Raw genomic sequence first — 22,492 nt, 5'->3', positions numbered from 1 at the left:
ACTCAGCTGGGAAAATTTGTAGCCAAAGTTCGACAACTATTGCAGATAGATTAGGGCGAAACAATCTCATCGCAGTGATTGATTCGGGCGGGATACGCAGGAATGTGTGTTTGTCTTACAAATGGATCGAATTGAAATGATTGATTTTATGAAGACATCAACCACCAGCGGTTTGGTAGAAATGGTTTAACAAGTTTAGTACACGCTGATTAGGGGCAGGGCGCAGCTGTTGCAATTAAAACGCTGCGTGCATACTGTGGCCTACATGAGCCACCACAAAAGATGTCTCCGTTTGGTTAGATCAACAGGAATTGCACAACGGCAGATAACAATTTAAGCTCAGCTGCACTTTGTTAGTCTGCAACTGCAACATGGTTACCATTGGATGCTGATGTTAGGAGCACCAGGGGTACGGTTTTCGTACGTGTCTTATTTGCCTCGCAAACATGCCATCCAAACGCATTGACCCTTTCACAGCATACCTGTCTCTCTCTCTCTCTCTCTCTCTCTCCCTCTCTCTTTCTATGACATTACCATACCTTACTGGCACCAACTGGCCGTCCAGTCGTGTTGTACTTTCTGTTGTTGCAGCTCGGCCAAACAAACCGAAACCGCACCGAATCCCTTAATTGCCCGTAAAGATTAACCCTAAACATTTTAATGCTAGAAAACCTGTACAAAATATTTATACGTATGTCAGCTCGGGGCTTCAGGGCCAACCTTTCCTTCGCTGCGCTGCTTCGTGGTACCCGGCAGTAGCACTCGGTAGCGTCCCCTTTTAAACTACATCGAACAGTTTAATACTTTTGCTGAAGATAGTCTTAACGGAGTGTAGCAGAACGGTTAGTATACAGTGCAGTACGGTGCGGCCGGAACGCCTGGCGTCGTGGTAAGGCTCGTGCCGTCGTTTGTCTCCCATCGGTCGGGATGGCAACGGGATGGTGGTGCCAGGCGCCCTCCCGAACGGTGCCGACCAGCATGTCAGCAGCGTGATGAGACTGATCGTGGCAGGAAGCAAGCTAACCAGCGTCAGACAGCACAGCGTGCTGCCCTCTGCCGGCCGTAACCAACCGCACCGATATGCGGTGGTCAGTGACAGTGTCGCACTGGCACCGGACGTTGCCGTCGGGTTCTCGTTTGGATTGCGATGCATTGCGGCTGGCTTTTCACCTGCAAAACATAAACGGACAGAAAGAAAACCGATTAGCAAATAAAAACAATACATTTCGACGCGTTGGGTAACAATGCAGATGGATTAGGGAGTGGTGGTAATAGCAGTAATAGCAGTAGTGGCGGCAGTGGGGACTATCATCCAGAGAGTTATTCGTGGTCCCTTGAAATAGTTTGCCTCGTACTACAGGCACAGAATGGAATGGAATACACAAAACAATTCCTGACGTTTGATGGAGCGTGTTCAACTCGGACACAAAGTCAGGCGAAATAGTTGCCCTTCACGAGCAGTACACTTGTGGCGATGATGATTTTGGATGGTTTTGGAGAAATTGTTAAAAAAATTTGACAATATAGTTACCGGCCAGACAGTGACAGACCGGCCATTTCCGGTGTGATTTATTGTCATGGAAATGGCGTTCATTTGCGGCACGCCGAAGGATGGGTACAGAATGCAGCGGTACGATTGAAACCACTTGGTTGATGAAAACCGCAAACTGCAGTAAAATAAGAGTGGAAAAACCGATCTTTCGACAAGGACATTCGACTGTGTTTTGAAACGAGTTTTCGCGTTGAGTTGAAAACGATGGGGTTTATTCCGTTCCGTTTCATTTAAGTATATTGAATGTTCCCTTTCAAATGTCCCGACGCATCAAGCGCATGTCAAGCATCCCAATCAACTGATGATAGTCGTTTGCAGTGAACATGAATAGAACGGTTGATTGGCATCTGGTCGTCAGTAGATTCGTTACTTTAAAGAGTTTTATTTTCGTATGACTATTTTGTTACCCATGTATGATTGCAGTAATATGTTTCTTTGTTGCTATAGAAAGTATTTACCTATAAAAAAACTATTGACATTAGTTTCAGTCGACATTATCGACATTAGCACATTAGTCGGAGATAATGCTTCAGTTTAAGAAAGGGACTGGTGAAAACTACTACTACTAGGTTCCTTAGATTAATGCCATTGGAGAGACAATTCTCAATGAGCTTGTCAAATTGGGAATAGAGATTTGAGTACAATAACGTTTAATGTTAGTCTATATCTTGAGCATTGAACCTTAAGTATAAAACATGGATCGATCTTTGATTGAAGTTTATTTAAAGTTAAAAATTAGGCACATAAGATGAGCTCTTCTTATTCCCGCTTCGATAAAGATTTGTGGTGTACCTTTCTCGATACTACTTAGGCACGTGGCCATCCTTTCAGGACATGATTTAGATACTTGTAATTGTCAAGATAGTACGGTTGGGGAGGTAATATGTAGCGCAAACGATTTGTCACGTCAGCAATAGAACAGCCGGGAGTGCGGGAATGTCTTCCTGCATGAACCTTGCTGGACAAGTTCAACAAACCGTGAACCCTTTTCCATCATCCATCATCTGAAAAGCTAAGCTATCGGTAAGCCTGGTCCGTCGCAAGCACGCTCAAATGTTCAGGTCATGGCGCATTCTGCTCACCTGTCAATAACAACGGATCGAAAAATATTGGGTAAGATGTGAAAAAGTTGCAAACATTCATCAATTTTAAATCAACGCGCCATAGTTATTCCTCGCTTGTGCCAGTTGCCGAAAAAAGTGTTTGCTAAACAAAAGACGGTATCAACCAGCGCACGAACGCACCACGGCGTGGCCACTGGTCAAAGGGCGTGAAAATGTATCCGACTGCTAAACGACTTTGATGAAGATTGATTTCATTGCTTTTGTTTAGCTTTCTTTTGGGTTTGTTCGATGTTTTCACCTTAGTTGATACTGGTACGCACCACATTCTTGACCGGATCGTGTACACCTTTTTGTTCCACTCGTTCACCGACAAGCCAAGTCAATCGTGTGTAAAGATATGATTCAAGCAATCAACGCTTACCAACCTCCCCCGAGACGGATAAAGTGTCAAAGGTGAAACAGTGTCATGTGGGGAATATGCCGGTGCCAAGAAAATTGATTGAATTTTAAGGTGTAAGTTCCCCGAAGGTGTGTGTAGTAAACATGTCAGCGCCCGGTGCCACGCACAAAGGTGACAAACTTTTCGACTTGTTTTGCCAGGGTGACTCACGTGTGCTAAAGGTGTGGTCCTGCCAGGCATCAACACCACCGGCACAGGGACGGGTGTACATAAGCAATGTTTATTGGCGGCACATAGAAAGTTGAAAGTGGTGTAAGAAATATTCTTCCTTGGAGAGTTTGATTTTCCATTTCTGGTTGAATTTTTTCGCACACATGGGTTTGAAAAATCCTCCCAAAGGTAAGCCGACGAAAAACCCGCTTTGATGCGGGTTTCCTGAAGGCATTCAAAACACACGCAGCATGAGCACAACTTGACCAGAATAATAAAGGAAAAATGGGAATACGCAAGTCAGGTACTGTGCAACCCCACGAGCATTGTTAGTTGAAAGCAAAGGTACAACAATTTGCATAAAATGCTAAACTTCGCATGCGGTAGGTGGGTAGTTTGGGGGTGTTTAAACCTTTCACTTTAACACGTTTACAATGGCGGTGCTTCCGAGAGATGTTACAAGCAGTGGAGAACTTTCGCGACCCAGAAGATGGTTATGGTAATATTTTTACCAAGCTAAGGTAAAAGCGAGCAAAAACAAATGGGAAGAAAGAACTTTTCTACGCATGCGATGCGATCTTTTATTGTGGAACCCAACACTCATAAAAGAAATAGAAAAAAGAGTGAAAGAAGTAAAGAAGTAAGTATTAGTATGTGAAGAAGTGTAATAAGATTCACGCGAGTAAGATACATTCGTTCGGAAGCATGTCAACAGAACCTCCGAAAAAATAATGTCAGACCAGAGTTGAAAATTGTGAAACGAACTACATTACCTCGGGTGCTTGCATCAATTAGCCTAAAAGTATGCAATTTTCACGATTTCTTCTGTGCTAATTTATGGTAACTTGCCACTTGAAAGTTACCGATCGCTTGTGGATTTTTTTCAAGCTGAGCAGGAGTATGTGAAGGTAAACTTGAAATCATTCCATTTTCCAACTTGACAGATGTGACAGTCGAGATAGCGCTGACTAGATTGTATTTTAGTTTTGGACACTATCTAAAAAATGGAATCTATTCGAATTCTACTTCTTCACTTTCCAATTCAACCTGAAACGAATCCTTTAATGGTTCGAAAACTGTAAATTGTGATGCAAAACGCATTCCTTTCAGCTGGTGTATTGAGGCAAACTCGGAATGAAGCTGGCATATAAATGCGCCATGTGTTGTAAACTCAATTTTTTTATCATCCAATTCTAGTAACAGTGTTTCTACAATGTTCTCGGCAAATAATAACCCCTCAGAAGCAAAAAAAAAAGCAGACCACTCACATGATCAATTTCCCCTTCAAGTGGAACATAAATTAATGCTTAACAGACCAACGAGCACAAAAAAAACGGTTACTTCTACAGTGTTCCACAAAAACACGAAAACTTTCAAAAGAAAAAAGAATGTTATTTTTGCTCCATCCCCCCACCATTCCATGGTAAAGGAGAAACTTTGCTAGCAGATAAAATTTACAGTTTACCAGCTTTTCTTGCCAAACAGAAATAAAACGTAATCGTGAAGGGAAAGTTTTTCTTCGCCCACAAAAACGGATCCCAATTCTTTTGCGTTTGGTCCCATCCATCAACATGTGGCGATACATGTGGGATGGGCTATTTTTGCTCAAATATTTTTTTTTCGCTTCACTACCCATGAGTGGTGGAGTTCTTTCTGCATGCAGTGTAAATGTGTGAAAACTATGCGTGCTGGGGATGTTTTATTTCCTATACACGGGCACGGAATGTCCTGCAGGCTGCATCGGATTTTTATGAAACTCAATCTTGCAACTTTCGACGCAACGCTCCACGCAAAGGTGAAATAGAATGATGACATACACAAAAAAAACATGCTGGTGTGAATTTTTTATTCACGCTGGTGGTTTGTTTTGTTTGTTTTTGCTGCTTTCTTTCTCACTTTACCGTATACCGTAGCTGCCGTAAGTGCCTTCTATCGGTGGATATGGTTTTAAAAGTAATTAAATAAACTTTTACCAGCATCGGAATCCTCCGGAAGGGAAAGTAAATCAATTATACCAAACTATGCGCATACATCCAGCGTCATGTTTGCTCATACATGCTCACAGACACACACCCGTTCAGGAACACATACACACACACAGAAGCATCCGTAGAATGAACTGGGTAATCTACTTTACAAATGGATCGTACGCGAAAGTCACACGGCAAACTGAACTAGCGTCAGCACAAATTAAATCGTAAAAGCGGAAACTTTTTCTCTCATTCTCTCTGTCTCAGTTCGACTAAAAAAAAAAGAACTCAAAGACGTTAAACTTTTGGTGAATTATGAGATCCCGTCCTTCCTACATTGCCCAAAGTACCGGAAACAGTCTGAACCTTTCCCCCCTCCTAATGCTCTAGCTGCTCAAGCATCGGTAGTGTCTGTCGGGAATGTTACACAATAGTTTCCCGGAGCACGTTCGCCAAAATTTTGGGACAGCCAAGACAGTACGAGAGATAATTCCAAAGCGTAGGTGTATGTGAGTCGTTACCGTCTCTTCCGCGGTTGAAAGACGTGCACGTGGTTACATTCATTGCAACACCAAACCGGCCAACCAACGAACGTTCGTACGGGCTCCAGTGTCCCCACGGGTTCATGCAGTGACCGCTCGATTCGTACACGTTTCATCGACGTGACTTTTTACTTGCCGTTACAGAAACGGGTTACACAATTACACGGCCAAAAGGTTAGCAACCGTATCAACCTACTGGGACCGTTTACAAGGTAGAAAGCACCGAGGTGGACGCGATTTCCCTCACGAGCGCACAATTTATGACACCCAGCGTTATGATGTTTTGTTTCCGTCGATAAAACTTCTGGCCGGGACTTGAATGCATGAATGCGCGTTGCCATTCCAACTTATTGCTAATTAGTACTATGATTATAATTAAAATGTATTCCATGGAACATGTGTTTGGTTCGATCGTTGAGTTAATTTTTTGTAAGCCAATCAAAGAAACTAGGATTTAGCTTGAAACTGGTCCACAATTATGATTAGTTTGCTAGTAGAATTAAAAAAAAATCATAAAGCGCTGTTTTCTTTTTTTAAACCAAGGCTTCTTGATGGGAACAATACGCGTTCATAGTAACCCATGAAGGATCGTTCGAGCAATGTAAAAGTCTGAAGGTATGCAAATATACTATTTTCTCTCCATTTTATTCTGGTTGATTATGGAAAACATACTTAAAATTGCATATTTTTAGGCGGTTAACCAAATTTTTATGAAAATTGCGTTGAAATGACCCATTCAAATTATTATATTTCATTATGTTTTATGTATATATCGGAAATTTTTAATTTTGTTTCTTACTTAATTAGCAACCATGAATAAAAAAACCCTAAAATCTCGCCTTGCAACGAAACACCACCATATGGTAATCCTCATAAACGCGTTTTTATACGAGTTTATACAGCAACAACCGTTGCACCAAACAAAAATGTGTTATATGGTAAGCAATATTCTCCCGTGTCGTAAACACATTTTAAATGCGGTTTTGTGGAAACGCAGTAAAAAGTCAACCCAGCATGGTTTATTAATGGCTACAAAAAAAAAAAAAAACATGGAACAGAATTTTAAACTGTCAGACGCTGAATCGTAGTAAAGCGCGACGGCTTGTGAGCAGAGAAGCAAAAACAAAGCCCAGCGCCAAAGAAAACTATCCTCTGTCAATGGACCAAGTGGTGGAATAAAACCATCTTCCATTCGTTTCTGCGCGGTAAGAGCCTTTCCAGCATTGGAAAAATGCTTTAGCTTAACTGTAATATCATAAACATCAAATGAAACGGGGTAGGAACGACACGCCCCTATCCAGTGCTCGTCCACCATGGCACCAAACCAGCCTTGGTGGTATATATCGGTACGGTCTTAATTTTACATAATTCAACAAATGAAAATTTATTGCACACGCTCCTACATTTTCCTACCACGCCAGGACCTCAGCTGAGGTTGCCTTCGGTTGCCGTGCTTGTGCAGGCCTTTGAGGAAAACCGAATACTAAAACGGTTGGCGCATGTTTGTCTTCACATTGAAGGCGGCAAAACGGAGTATTCGGAAGCAACAAACTGTACGCCTTCAATGTGGGGCTGTGGAAACAGTGAAAAGATAATGCAAAGTGAATGGAAATCGGAATCTCTGGCATGCCGCGGTGGGTGGTGAAAGCTGGCCGGAATACGTTTTATTTTCCTTCCTTATTTTCCTTTTCGAAAAAATCTAGGGTCTTGTAGTGCAAAAAGTAAGCTTACATTGCTATCAGTGCAGATGTTGTGCATTATGTTCGTTCCTCGGATTGACGAGGTCCCTATTGCTTGTAATATGCTTGTGTTCGTCGAACTTATGCTTTTACAATCATTTAATTGATGGGATTGGTTGATCTGGATGTAATCGTAACGCAGATTGACGAATCAAGTAAAGAAACAGATGTTTTTGACGGTCTCAAATGCATGTTTAATGTACGATAGATAGTTACATTCATGGTGTAAAATTCTTCTTCGATATGTCTTAACGTTTAAATATGATCATAAAAATACCTTACAAAATCACAAAACCAACCGGACACATGTTGTAAGGTCTGTAGCTTGTAGCATGTTGACTGTGATTTATTGCAGCATGATCATGATCAACAAAGTATTCAAACACTAAAACACTTTTTCCCATAACTACATTTTTACATTATGACATAATTTCATTTTCTCTAAAATGCTACCAACTACAACTGAGCCACAATAAAGGATATAAAAGATGTAACAGAAGTGAAAACGATGTAAAAAGAAATATATCGAAGTTGCTCCCACTTGTGGCAATTTATTTATACATGCAAGAGGCAAAAAAGGGACGAATGTGGCGCCAGTCAATGGCCGTTTAATGGCCCATTTTCCCACGGGGTTTGACCGAAGTAGTACAAGAAAAAATCGAACCCTTAAACGTACTGCAAAAACAGGGTCCCAAATGTATTGATGGAAGGATGAAAATCAAACAAAACACGGACAAAAAATACAACGTGCTTCACCGCATTCGCCTGGAAGAGATTAATTTTCTCTCGCTGCATAAAAATATGCGAATGGCAAATGAATGCTTAATGCATTTCCACTACACCGACCGGTGCTGGATGTTGATGGGTTTGGGAATAAAGTGCACACTCTGAAGATGACACCCGTGCAACGAACCATGGTGGACCGATCCGGGACATACATCATTTGCCTGTGAACGTTACGGTGAAGAGGGCCCGATAGAAGGAGAAGGGCGCGGCCAGAATGGTGGAAAATTCGTTTCGCAGGTTGTACAACGTTTTCGTCCTTTTTCAATACTACTTCCCGGGCCCTTCACTATGGGTGAGGACTTTTTTTCATGCAGCTCTCAAAATGAGGTTAAATCACTCACCGGGTCTTGTTCGCCCGCTCGGGGATCGAGACGTTTAACACCCCACAGGACAGGACAGGCTGTGGTTTATTCTTTGATACAGGCAGAGTGCACCAACGTATCATTTGATGGGCGAGCAAGAGAGACAGACAGAGAGAGGGAGAGAAAGAGAGAGAACCGTGATTGGCTATGGAAAAGGTCCTTCAGCTTAATTTATGCGACGTGGTGTGAAAATAGTTTTTGCTTTGATGTGTGCAAGTGTTGCTACTCGCTTCGCTGCATTCTATCTTATCTGCTATAGTTCATGGTCATGTGACAATCGCCCTTTTGCGTACTCACGTCACCTCACGTGGTGCACAATGTCAATAGGAGCGTGTCAAGATGGAGTGGCAAAGTTCGTCTGCCTTGCTGAGTCTTTTGCAGAGTGAAAGAGCATTTTAACGCATATTTGGCGATGACATAAAAAGTGACAATACATTATAATGTTTGATTTATTTTCGTAAATAATTATGATTAACGCGCATTTTTAGAAAAAAAATTGTTGCAATTATTAAACTGATACAACAATTTGTATGATTTCGAGTTGTTTTTGGAGTGTTTAAACAGTTTGGGAGAATGATCGGATTGATGGCTGAAGTTGAGAAACTTTAAAAAACACCATCAGTTCTCGTTTGCGAAAGTGATGTGAATAGACAATTGAAAAATAACCTCAACAACAGCCTCACTGGGCGTCGAGGTAAAGCATCACATAAAAGCCCATAAAAGGCGCTTACACATTTCTTGCTGCTGCAAAATTTCCGCTCTGCATCAACGTACTGCACACCATTACGTTAACGGAGCAAAGAACTATCAAACATTTATATCAATTTCTAGTGCAACTCTTTGCACCATTTCCTCCATGAACGGTGCAGTTTACTCTCAATCAGCAACCACTAGCGAAAAACCGGCATAACCATCGATCTCTCTTTCGCTCCAGGCGGTGCGCTCTGCGTCATTGCACCGCCATAAATGCATTAATGAAATTCATTTCCTCACATCCTGCACCTCGACATGCCACACGAACGAACGAGTTGCAGCATCGGGGCGTGTGTGTAACAATTTCCTGGGCCTGTTTGGAGCGGACGACATAGCAAAAAAAAAAAAAAAACATTCCATCCCGTTCGGTTCGGTACGGCAACACGGTGGAGCACGAGGATGAAGTTTTACCAGCAGCATCCCCACAGGACGGCCACCCTTTTTGCGAAGTTTCCAATCATTCCCATACAGCTGCACGGAGTTCTAAGAGGAGGTGGGGAGGGGGGCTTGTTACTGAAAATGGAGCCCATCCGTTCGCCATGATTCAACCAAACACGTCCAACCGACCCAGAAGGACCTATCTGCTACCGGGCGGTAGAGGAAATAACAAACGAATCATAAAATAAGACTGAACCAAACCGCCAGGAAGTAATGCGCCGGAAAAAAGGGCATTCGAAGCGGGAGATGGACGGTGTAAAATAACTTTGGTAACAATTTCGTTCTCATTTTTGCCTTTGTATCCAATCGCATACACACACTGACAGGAGGCATGCAAAGGGAAAAAGTTACGCGAAACTGGCCTAACAGCCAAGAGTTGTATTAAAAACTTTCGACCCCCACACACCCAAAATCAGCACTCGGGTTCGTTTTCCCCCCCGTCCACTTTGGCGCCCATTTTACAGCGGAAGTGAATATTAAAGTTATCGTTTTCACTTCACACGCACGAACAGCGTTTGGGTGTGTGTGCCATTTTTGTTTCGTTCGGTTGGGAATTTCATTTTTTCGTACACGTCCTTTTTGATGCCATTTCTCCAGGACTCCGGTATTTGAAAGCCAAATGGTAGGGGGGACACAAAGTTTAATGCACGGACAGTTCCCATTAGGAACTCAATTACGTTTCAGGCGGTTGGTGTGCAACCCGGCACACTCTCATACACACTGCCATCAGGGAAGCGTGTTTATCACACGCCTTGTATCCCTTCGGCAACTTTTTTTCCCTCCATAAGTCCAACTTGTTATCCTATTCTCGATAGAAAAAAAGGAAACCAAATTAAACGCACTTATTTGCAGGAGTGCCAAGTTTGACACTTTGGCTTTAGGTCGAAACCGATCCCTGGTGTTGGGGTCGAAACGGACAGTTCATAAATCAGGTTTTTTCCTTTGCTGTTTGCGTTTTTTCAGAGTATCGGAAATCAAAAGCGTGACAGATCGAATGCATCCAACGGCAAGGAGGGAAATTTTATTTGAAGCTTTGAGCCTTAAAGAGAGAAAGCGTATAGAGAAAATGAGAGAGAGATAGAAGTGCTATTGAAATGCGACTAGCCTTCACAACGACAACTTCAAACATGGTAAAATAGCAACGATTCCTAAGAGATCAAAGTGAGAGATCGAGAGATCTAAGAGAGGCTAAGAGATTGACATGATAAAATGCTTTACAATGTAATGAAAATGATCGATAGCTTATATAAAAGCGATCCGCTAGATTATGTTTGCCCTGTAAATGCAAATCAGAACTAAGTATACTACTTTGTCTGAGAGCTAATCCTTGCTGACGCGAACAATTTAAAAAAAATACATATTTGGCTCAGGATTTTTGAGTTATTTCTACATTTTGCCATGGTTGTTAGAATGTTTCCAAATGTATACCTACTATCTTCATAAATCAAACATTGATCAATTATCAACACAGAATATGAACACCGTTTATCGGATTGTGTGTTGTTTTAACCTTTTGCCCTTAAAAATTGGGAAATTTGCACCGTGTCACGGTGAAATACTAAATTGCCCATGCACAAACAAGAAACACTATGTACGGGTGCCAAGTTTCGCAACAACGGTTCATACCAATCCGACGAAAGCTCCACGCTGCGGAACCAAACATATCGCTTAAAGATTTCGTGTTTTCGTGCTCTTTTTTTTGTTTTTCTTACTCCATTCTTTGTTTTTTTGTCTTCATCGGGGTGACGGAAGTGGAAGGAAATTAAATTTCTCCCGCATGACCGTGTTTCACGCCATCCTCCCGGTTGCCCTTGACTTGCGACGGTATGGTACCTCCGTACACAGTGAGTCTCACTACAACCACCCCCAAACCGGCCGGGCGCAATTTAATGCAATCCATTATACTGCTGTGTCGTTGCCACCGAGCACATGTGAACGGGAAAATTGTATATTTATTTCCACCTCACCATTACTCTCCGTGGCAATGCAAGAGTAACGGGAATTTTTCTTCGGGTCTTTAGGGTTGTTTTTCTTTACCCCGCTGCCGCACCGAGAGCTTTTCCAAGCTGTGAAAAACATTGCTTCACGAAATAAAACAACCTTAAACAAACTCCTCGTTTCTAACACACACACACATGACATAGGCTTACAAACACACTCAACTGAGTTCGCTTAGCGTGTCGGGGGTTTTTCGGTGGAGGCCGAGTTTTTTTTTTGGTTGCAGGTCGACTTTCACCGTGCTAGTGCTCGGCACTACGGACACCAAGATCCTTGAGTCCCTTTCATCTTGCTCCGTTCCAGGTTCCCCTTTACGTCATCAATCTTGGCCCCGTTCTCCGAGCACGGGACGCAAAACGAACATATGTTATTGCACTGCTCATATTTCACAAAGTGTCCGATAATGATGCATTGCAGTAGTCCCAAGGCAATTTCTTCTACGTTCGGTTTGGTGTTGGAAGAAATGCACACGGCGCACGGGGTGGTTTGGCACGATACACGATCTACGGAACGTGAAGTTTGCTGCAAACACACAAACGTCGTTGGTTCTGCGCTGGTACGTCCGTACGGTATTGCACAGTGGCGAAATTTGGTAAAAACCTCGGTTCACTTTTATGATTACAATAAATTTATTTCGATATAATTATGATCGATTGATTGGATGTGACCTTTTGTGATGAATATCAACAGAGCACCATTAACATATTCATCATCAGAAATTTAGATTTAATATGTAATCGGGCAGAGAATAATTTTATTCAAAGGACATTTCAGCTTTATTCAATCCTTCAAAGCAAAGCTAATAACGAAATTTACCATTATTTGCCTGCATTTGGGCGTAATAAAAAAAATTAGAATAATTTGTTTGCTTACATTTAGGCGTTTGCTTTATCGATGAAATGTTGGAAATTGGACTAATTTCTGAAGTACTGAACATTAATTATCTTTTTAAATTTTACTCATGTTTTATACTTTACTTCAACTAAGTAATAGGTCAATGCTTCTTGTCTTTTTCGAAAAATAATGGTATATTTAGAAATGTCCATCTTTTTTCTCACTGTGCTCATGTTATGTCCCCGTATGGCGTTGGTTGTTAGCCTGGATATGGAATTTATAAATTTGCTTTTCCCAATTCTTTACCTTGCCTGATTCCCAAAAGGGGAGCAAGAAGAAGTACTCAGCACAATTCCTATATTCCTAATCGACCAAAGCATTGGAGAAGCTATTTTCGCTCGCACGTCTCCTTTTGTGTCCTGCAGCTCCACTCAAAATTGCTAAACCTCCACTGGGGACAGCGTTATGGTAATGTAGCAAAGCTTTTGCATTTTTTTTTTAGTGAAGTTGCATTCCATCCGCGGTTGACCGAGTGCGACCCTTGCACTGACGTCCCGGGGAAGAAAGATCGATGCCGTATGCAAAAACCGTCTTATAGTACATCGACAATATTTTCCCTACCGGTCTACACGGCAAAGGGCAAAAGAGAAGCGAAGTGGAATAGTACAACTTACCTTTCAGCACGTGCACGTAAATACTCGATTGGCGCGCGTTGGCCGGAGCACAGGTGTAGTTGCCGCCGTGCCGGGCCGTCGCATTCCGCACCGACAGGATGCTGGAGGCTAGCTTATTGTTCGACACGGACACGCCATCCTCCTGATCGTAGTTCACCATCCGATCTTCGTGATACCTGTGTACGGCGAGAAAGCAAGGAAGAAAGGCTCCATCAGAGAGGCAAAAATAGAATTGAGGCGAAGCCGGCGACAAAAAAGCACACCAAACAGCAAGCAAGCAAAACGTCACGGTATGCCACGGTGTGCTCTTTGCTGAGAGGTAGGTTGCTAGGTTACTACCAAGTTCCGTCGTCGCTGAGCTAACAGGAATTGTCGAGCGTTGTCAACGCTCGGGGTATTTGTTTATTTTTTGCACCTGCTTTTTGTCTCGTTTTTTTAAAGTTCGTTTAGCCTCGCTCAGCATAATAAATGAAGTGGAAGAGATTGAAATTTGATACGCGCTCATAAATCGTCCCAGCACATGCTGGTGCTGACAAAACACCAGCGCACACATCGCACACAGGTATGAGCCGCCTCGGTTCTACGCCCCATACAGAGGCGACGGTCGATTTAGGGCGAGTCAGGCCGATTGCCTACAAAGAAAGTAAACCGACCCATTTTCCTGTTCTTGCTTTTGTTTTCCTCCCCTACTGGTGGTGGTATGCTTTTTTTTAAAGCTTTAAAGGGACATTTAAGTGGTGAAAATTACTCCATCAGGGCGGAACCTTTAATCCCAACGTAAAGGGAACGATAAAATGTGTTAAATTCCGGTTCATAAACCCGGTGCTTGCTGACAGCAGGTGAAAGTAATAAAGAATTTGTTTTTTTTCTAGCAAATCTTTTACTTAACAGGGTAGTGACACTGCTGGTACCAAGCGCGCTTGTTTGACTAATAAATCTGTTCAAAATGGAGTCTTTATGGGGCCCATTGAATAAACTTCCAAAGTATGCTTATCATAATTTCAAGCTGTTTGTTACCATTTTTATTGCTGCATCAATGAATTTGAGTAATGAATATTTATTCCGATTGCGTTTACATAGGTTATGTTCATATTTCCTCATCAATGCTTAGTGCAATCATTGTCCATCAGCATCGTTATCAGTGAACAGTGGTTGATGTCTTGATCACATACAAATCAGAAAGCGAGCAGTGAAGCCTCTGAAATTTAGTAGATTCTAAATAAGCTTAAATAGTGAATATTGCAATAAATGAAACCCACAGAATGACGCAAGGATGTGTCCTTTACGATACACAGGATAACGTCATCCAATCTCCAAGTTTAGATCACACTGCTATTCGAACACCTCTGTGGTGCAGAGGTCAACCGAAACGAAATCTTAATTACATCTTGAAGTTTACATCTTCAAGTAAATACAAACTGCAATGCCTCAGAAATCCAAGGTTATATCAACTTCACATGCCCTAGTTAAACAACCACCTTACATAGTATCTCCTTATCAAAAACCGTGTATCCTTGTGTTGGACATCATTCAAAAGCTTCCATCTTTTTCTCGAATTAAATCTATTGATCTACCAGGAATGTTGTCCATGCTACCTCCCATCCCACCAGCTGGATTCAAATTCTTTACTCACTAGCTCGAATCAAATCCGGCAGCACGTGATCGCAGGATTGCTGCTGTTTGCATTCCAACTCTGTCCAGCGCGTTTCTTCTGCCCAAGCGAAAGCAAAACATCGTACACAAACGCGGACACGACGACCAACAACCCACCACAACAAAGTGCGCCACACGGACCCCCCCACCGAGAGGGAAATACTTGGGAACCAGGCTCTCAATTTTATGATTACGACGCATTCCATCACGCCAATGTGTCCAGAAGTGAAAGGTGCTTCGGCCCGGTGGGATGAAAAGAAAACAACCCGGCGAACCCGCGCATACCTTGCCTAGTTCCGGGCGTCCGCGTACGGTGATCATCTCGGGAATCATAGACCCGCACAAAATTGGAACCGTTTCATCTTTCTCTGCCCACATCAAAAAGGGCACAGCCATGGGACTCGATTCCGCCATAAATCGTACCACGACACGGCCCCAATTCCCCCATCTTCTTTCATTCGTGTGGATCGAAATTCGCGGTTCAGAATCTTTCAATGGGGTTGTTTTTTTTTTCTTTTTTGCTCTGGCACCGACAACGACTGGTGGCGACGGTGGGTTTTGCTGCCACTTGACGGATATTTATTTATTTCATTTCATCGCCCTCATCGCTGCTGCTTGATCGTTTCGGAGCATTTCGGGGTCGATAGGTGGTACTGTATACTTGTTTTTTTTTGGTACATATAATCATCCTGCACTTTTGCAACCGATATTTTCTCTTGTCGTCATAAATCTTTCATAACCGATCAACCGAAACCGGCGAGTGGCGCATAAAGAAAAGCAGACATAAAAAATGTGTACGCGGAATACTTACCAAAAGACGTAAAGCGGACTTTCGGTGGCACGTTTCAGTTTGCATTCCAGTCGCAGTGTCGATCCTTCGTCTATATGCAAATCGGGCGATTCGAGAATTTCTGCGACCGCCTCTGTTCGTGCGCAGGGAGTTTGTGGAAAAGAGGAAGAGAGATACGACGAATGAATGGTACGTCAAATGCATTAAGGGTGCTTTAAAAAGGGAAATTCTTTTTCCCACGTAACGTTTCTTGTATCAAAGATATAGATATGACAGATAGCAATCGACCATCTGTGGTGTTTGAGTCGGTTATCATAACTAGAGCTATGCGACGTCATTTAGAACGAACATTACCAAATCATTCGTAGGAAACCAGCTAGATCTTGCTCTCTGCTGTGTTCCAAGTTCAAGCAAAAATAGTCTCCATTGCTATGAAACCAGAACACCGAAAAACCGGTCGGGTGTTTCCCAGGTGACTAATAATTCATCAGATATTTCCATATAAATTACATTTCTTTGCGCCCAGGTACGCAACCAAATCGATTAAGAAATTTCATTCACAAAAACCCCTTGTCACACAACGCTAGATGGCGCTTGGTAGGGAGGGAGGGAAGCTGAAATCAAGGACTTCCACCCCCAAGCTGCTGATGCTATGGCCCAACTTACCGACGATCCTAAGCTCGATGAATATCGACTGGGGTGGATGGGTGGATATTTGGCACTCGTACAGTCCTTCGTCCTCCTTTCGGGCGTTCTTTATCCGCAGCGCCCAGTTGCCGAGATGGCGCGTATGCTCGACCAGGAACCGATCGTCGCTACTGTACGTGGAAAGGCCGACCGTCAGCAGCTGGTAGTCTTTCCGCCGGAACCAGGACACCTGCAGAAATGCGAGAAAGTGGAAGAGGAAAAATGCCGCATGGATGGAAACACGATCAAGTGCGGGGTGGTTTTGGATGTGTGCTATTGCGCTACCATATCCAGCTGCATGCAGTGGAAGCAACCAAACAACGGTGAAAGAAATAAACTAATGAAAGCATTTTGGGCCATTTGGCACACACGGAACACACGGCAGAGTGAGTGAAAATTTAATTTGAAACAATATTCCCACAACTCAGGTACGGAAAATGGGACCACCTTTCCGGTGGGCTAGCACTGAAAAGGGTGTCTGTCTGTTTGTCGTTGAAACCGATGGCTCTTGACCGTACTTGTCGAATTTTACAAGCCTTGTCGACCATTTTTATCCACCGCTCACACCGCGTGCGGTGCATTTTGGTACCACCGAGCCGGTTTCGTTGTTGCCGTCGTTGCTGCAGAAAGACGGTAGCCCTTCTATTTCCGGCAATTTGCCCGGAAAGATCCGGACCATGCTGCGGAGAATATTCTACCCAGTATCTGGCACGATCAGGCAGCACGGTCGCAGTGTCGGATAAAATTTCAATTAGCAATAAATTCCTAAATTTTCACTTGTTGTAATTGCTCGGCAGATGGTTTTCGGTGCCGCCCGTAGTGTGGCATAAGTGCCGCAATGGAAGCGCGCATTTCTGGCAGGGTGGAGGTGCCTATTTAGTGTGGAAGGCGATACAGTACGCGGGCGGAAGGTGAAAAACTTTGCAACGGTAAAATTCATCTGCTATCGATTTAACCTTGCCGCATTACGGGGCAACCGGGCAATGGAACGCGCGGCAGACATGCTGTAGCAATTTCAATTTACAACGAGCTTTCGTACAAGCAAACTTTTCTTTAGCGTCAGCGTTTTTTTTTTGCTATTTTTGTGTTGCTTGAAGAAAGCGGACGAAAAATTAAAAAATAGGCTGGAGTCAACTTTTCCAGATCATACCTTTACCGTCCTTGTTATACTGACAGTAGCAATATTGTGTTGGATACTTTTGTGTTGGTTTGTTAAGTGGATCAAGTATAAAGAGGGGAGGGGGGGGGGGGGATTTTGTTCAGAATTTCTTATCTTTTCGATAAAACTTTTAAGACATGTTTAGATATACAGGAAAACCCGTAGAATGGATCAAGTATAAACGGTCACTCGCCATTTGATGTTATAATTTTCTATAAGATGGCGCTGCTGTAGCAAGAATCAATGTCAAATAATGACAGATGCTAAAGAGTATTTCAATACTGTTCTACTCTGAAGCAATTTTTACAAAATATGTACTGCCATGCGTACCGTGCTGATGTAGCAAAGCACCCGTGAGTGAAGCACATTTTCATTCCAGCGCATTTTATCCTTTTTCCAACTGAAATTTCGATACACAAATATACAATAAACATACAAAAAACAGCATTGATTGAAATGCAAGACAGCGCAAAAATCTTCGATGACCTACAAAATACTATCGGTGAAAAATGAATCACCGGATGTCTTCGATGTCGGAAACCGAGCCAGTGTCCATTCAATGCTGGAAAAGCTTTTTTACTGTACAACCGGAAGCAGGTTGTTTTCGACTTCCTTCTGCTTGCTGTGTTTTTACTTCTCTTGCTCCCATCGGTCTACTCTGCTTAAACTTTTTCCGCTATTCGACAGGCAGACTGTGCTGAATGGGAAAATCAATCTGTTCGATGGCTATCGTTTTTGTCCGAATGGTTCACCCACTAGAACGAGAATTGTTAGATTTTCGTGGCTGCAATAATGTCCTGGAACTTTATGTTGTATTAGTACCGTGCGGAGGATAGTATTATGATAGCTTTCCGAAAAGAAGCTGCACTGTAGATGTGTCCCCACTAAACGGAAGTCAGGACAACAATAAGTACCACAAATAGCAACGTTATTTTCGAACCTCGTGCTGCCAAACGATACCTGTACGACCTTCTTTTGCTTTTGAGGCTCTGGAAGAGATTATAGCTGCTTTAGGACTATCGAAAATAGATGCTTAGTTGCAGTTGACCCCGTTGGGGATTGATTGCAATCGTTGGTATGCGCCAGTCATTTTATTGCTACCGTGCGCAATTACTTAACAAGTGGAGGACATAAATCGTTTCCAAGAGGAGTTGCTGTTATGTCTTCTTTGTTTACTTTGAATGGAGGTTCAAATGTATTTATTCATGGCATGGCGTGTAACAAAGCACTGATTGTGAAATAGTTTTGTTAAACATCAAACTGACTCAGTCAACTATGAATAGTTTTTCGACTGAAAAGAGTCTCTTATAACTTATGGTTGTGTTATAACTTGAAAAATGGTTAGGCTTCGCTTACAAAATGATTAATTAATCATTCTCAAGCAGCACTGTGGTTAGCAATGGATCTAAAACCGAATGCTTTCATTGTAAAATAAAAACTAGTAACAAATACAAAGAATAAAGTTAAACTGAATGTGAAACTACCCAAAACAGAAACAAAAGGTAATTACAAAAATATGAAACAGAAGCAAACCAAAGCGTTCGACTAACAAAATACTTACTTACAGTGGCTGGTGTTGTCATGGTGACGCTGCAGGGCAGCACCGCTAGGCCTCCTCGTTGACTAATTACTCTAGTGTTATTCTTAGTAATAAATTGACTTTGTAATGGACCTAATGAGTTTCTGTGCGCTGCCTTCGCCTCGTTGGAATCTGCGTAGAGAAATGGGAGAAACGAAAACAAAAACACACAGATAAGTAAAACCACATCCTTCCAACCACACAATGTCACACAGAAGAGACGAAAGAACCCGGAAGGAAGAGCAAACAGCGGCACAACAAAGAAGGTACGTTGGAATCGCATCCTCGAGCGATATGAGGTGACATTAGCATCATCGGTTAGTAAACGCCACTCCCATCTACCGTGCTGCGAAGATTAATGAGTCTTGGCGACAGATCGTTTTCGGAATTGGATTAAAGCCCGGGCTGATTATTATCATCCCGGGCAATAAAACACCTCCCTTTCGTTGGTCTCATCATCGGCGCCGATCCCAGTTGCCTCTCCAACCGAGATGCTCAGCTGCTCGAAGCACGGGAAAGAAAATGCAAATATCATGTCGTAATGAAGTTTAAATTTGCCTCTTTGCCTAATCTCACATTCCAGCGCGGGATACCGGTTGTTAAATAACTTTCCTACACCTTTCCCTCTTTCGCCACCGGCGCTCAACAACACGCTTGTTTTCGCTAGAGTGTTATGCTGCTATGGAGCTTGAGAAGCATGTTTTTCATTGAAATGACTTCTGAATTGGCACATTTCCGATGGCAGTGCTCGTCAAGGTTGTCAAGGCTTACGCGATGCATAAGCATAATTACCGACGTACCGTGAGCGCACGGACATGGTTTTTCGTTTTTCCTCATCCCGTGTGAGTGTTATCTTTTTTGTTGTTGTTGCTGTGAAGACTAGAAGTTTTCACTCGAAGCAAGAGTTGCTGTTCTAATTAATGTTTCTGGTTAGTGTGCGGGATTTGCTTAAATTTCTGGTGTGAATTGTATTAATTATTTCACGTATGTTTTAACTCCGGCATAAGGTGTACTATTGAGAGCAAAATTATAGCGTAATAAAAGCTGTATGAAAACAAACAGCGTCGGTTAGTGTTATAAAACAGAAGCATACGATGGTGCAATCACTTTCCACTAGAGGGCTTTACCATACGAAGAATAAAGAAGGATGCGAGAGTGGGCAACTGCAAAATCGGATTTAGTAGAATATACTATCTACTATTGTTTGAATCATCCCTTAAATTGAAAATCAATTTTCTAGCACTTAAGTTGTACAGCAAGTCGATATTAATAACAAATAAATGTTAGGTTTAGATATCATTTTGATTATTGTATTGATCGATTAACTTAAAAATTTAACATTTAATTGTTCAGTTATCATCAATGTTTACAGTATGTTATGCATATTATGCGTGTAGTTCAGCAGGAGTCAATTTTGTACTCTTGTTTCTAGTAATTAATATAAAAATTAAACACTAATCATTCAAATACACAAATTGATTGTTGGTGTTCATTATTACAATGTTTAGCAATTAACTACAATTTCGGCACGCTTCAACGATAAGCAGCGTAAGCATTTAGCCACCACAACAATACAAATGTGCCACGCTCCAACATTTTCCACATCTCAACGGCAAATGGAAAGAAAATGGAAACAATCGCGAATGCTCTTGCAATCAGTGGCAGGTCCTCTTCACCGCAACGATCAGCATCAGCATGAAGCATCAGCACATCGTACGCTGCTGCGTCGTGTGATTGCATTAACATTTATTACAGCTTTCCTGATGGGTGCCCGGCAAAATTTCCGTCCCATTAAGAACGCATCAATGCCAACACGATGCCGCCTCCTCACGATGTGCGGCCGGAAGTGAACTGACTAATGACAGACCACCGAATGGTAATGTTGTTACTGCCATCGGTGCTGCTTCCGAGGGTCGGTAATCAAACCTCACAAGACACAGCTAATTACATAGCTTATTATTGCTTGCTTTCCGCCCTAACTACTGCTGCCATGCTGGGGGGTGTGATAACAGGAAGCCAGTTTCTCGAAGCTTTCACACTGTTCTTCACCACGAAGCTTCCGCAACGGGGTTCCTGCTCGTCACTGGCGGAGAGATTGCCATAATTAGGCTGGTGGAGTGGTTGTAATTTCGTATTTTGTGTTTATTTAATTCAATTCCCGTTCGGTGCTTTTGATGAGCAGTTCCACCTCACCGGGGGAGGGCGTGTGTTTGCTGTAATGTCAGCACGGTTTGGCAGGGTTCCGCTCCAATAGGAAAGGAATCTTTTTGTGCTGGTACAATCTCAAGTGTAACTACCGTACCGTTTAGCTTTCCTCTAGCGCACCATTGATGTGCATGGTGATTGAGTGCTGTCAGACGCATACAGAGCAGATTCCGTTGAATTGATTTCAATTTCCTGAATACTGCGATGTTTGATGGCTGCAGGAAGGTTGCAATAGCGGATGAAATAAGCCAATCAATCTGTCGAAATCGCTTCTCACGGGCGTACGGCAAGCGATGATGAAATGCTCGAATGGAGCGCCTTAATTGCATGGTCTAGCAAGAAGAACACGAGGATGAAGGATGTGCAACGTTACACATGCACCATTGAAGATGAATGGAATTCGTAACATAGGATGTGCGTCTTTAAACGGAATGATCTTGCGGATGGAGCTGAGCAATCACTTGTTTCAACAAAGATGGTACAGGGTGGTATGCCAGATGGAAAATGAGCAAATGCATGGGAGCAAATATTAACGTAAGGAAGAGAGCCACTTACGATCTTGCTTTTCTGATGCTGAGGTCTTATGTAATGTGCTCTTCTTGACGTTTTAAGTTAGCTTACTGTTGTAACGTAGACGGTGATTGCAGCTCAATAAATATGTAACAAATCTCAGCTATGCAACCTATCTCAGGAACGGACACAAGAAGTTTCGACGCCTTAAAGATTGCAGTAGCTAGGCTAGTTTGAATGAAATACACACATAGGGCTCTTTCCCCCAAAACTCCAGTGCAATGTAATTTTTTTTGCTTACAAATTTGTTTGTTTGTTTTTCAAACATCCAGTGTGATGTCTACAGATGCAATGTATGGCATTCTAACATAAAAAAAATAAACATAATGGATCTTCTAATTATTCAGTCAATCAAACGCAAATCGAACTGACAATCGAAAACACATTCCCAGGCCCTTATTACATCCATCATGCACTGTACACTGCACCATCTGTTCCCGCTCGGCTGGGCCGGATACACTTATTACTTCCTACCACAGTGTCACGTCAATCTATTTGTCATCCGGCGTTTTCGGGGTAACATTAAC

At 42.5% G+C, this 22,492-nt stretch overlaps 1 protein-coding gene across 1 annotated transcript in view; it reads right to left on the bottom strand.

The window, feature by feature from the left end:
* Positions 1 to 778: 778 nt before the first annotated feature.
* Positions 779 to 22,492, bottom strand: part of LOC128715141 (titin-like) — a 38,933-nt gene continuing 17,219 nt past the window's right edge. The window contains exons 2-6 of the mRNA XM_053810022.1: positions 19,177 to 19,322; positions 16,432 to 16,642; positions 15,787 to 15,898; positions 13,323 to 13,498; positions 779 to 1,170 (exon numbers count right to left, since the gene is read on the bottom strand). Coding sequence (XP_053665997.1) covers positions 779 to 1,170; positions 13,323 to 13,498; positions 15,787 to 15,898; positions 16,432 to 16,642; positions 19,177 to 19,322 — 1,037 coding nt within the window. The remainder of the gene's footprint in view (positions 1,171 to 13,322; positions 13,499 to 15,786; positions 15,899 to 16,431; positions 16,643 to 19,176; positions 19,323 to 22,492) is intronic.

Source organism: Anopheles marshallii, chromosome 3, assembly GCF_943734725.1.
Source record: "Anopheles marshallii chromosome 3, idAnoMarsDA_429_01, whole genome shotgun sequence".
Taxonomy (NCBI): domain Eukaryota; kingdom Metazoa; phylum Arthropoda; class Insecta; order Diptera; family Culicidae; genus Anopheles; species Anopheles marshallii.
Note: the sequence above shows the minus strand (reverse complement) of the source record. Positions and strands in the feature narration are given on the sequence as shown.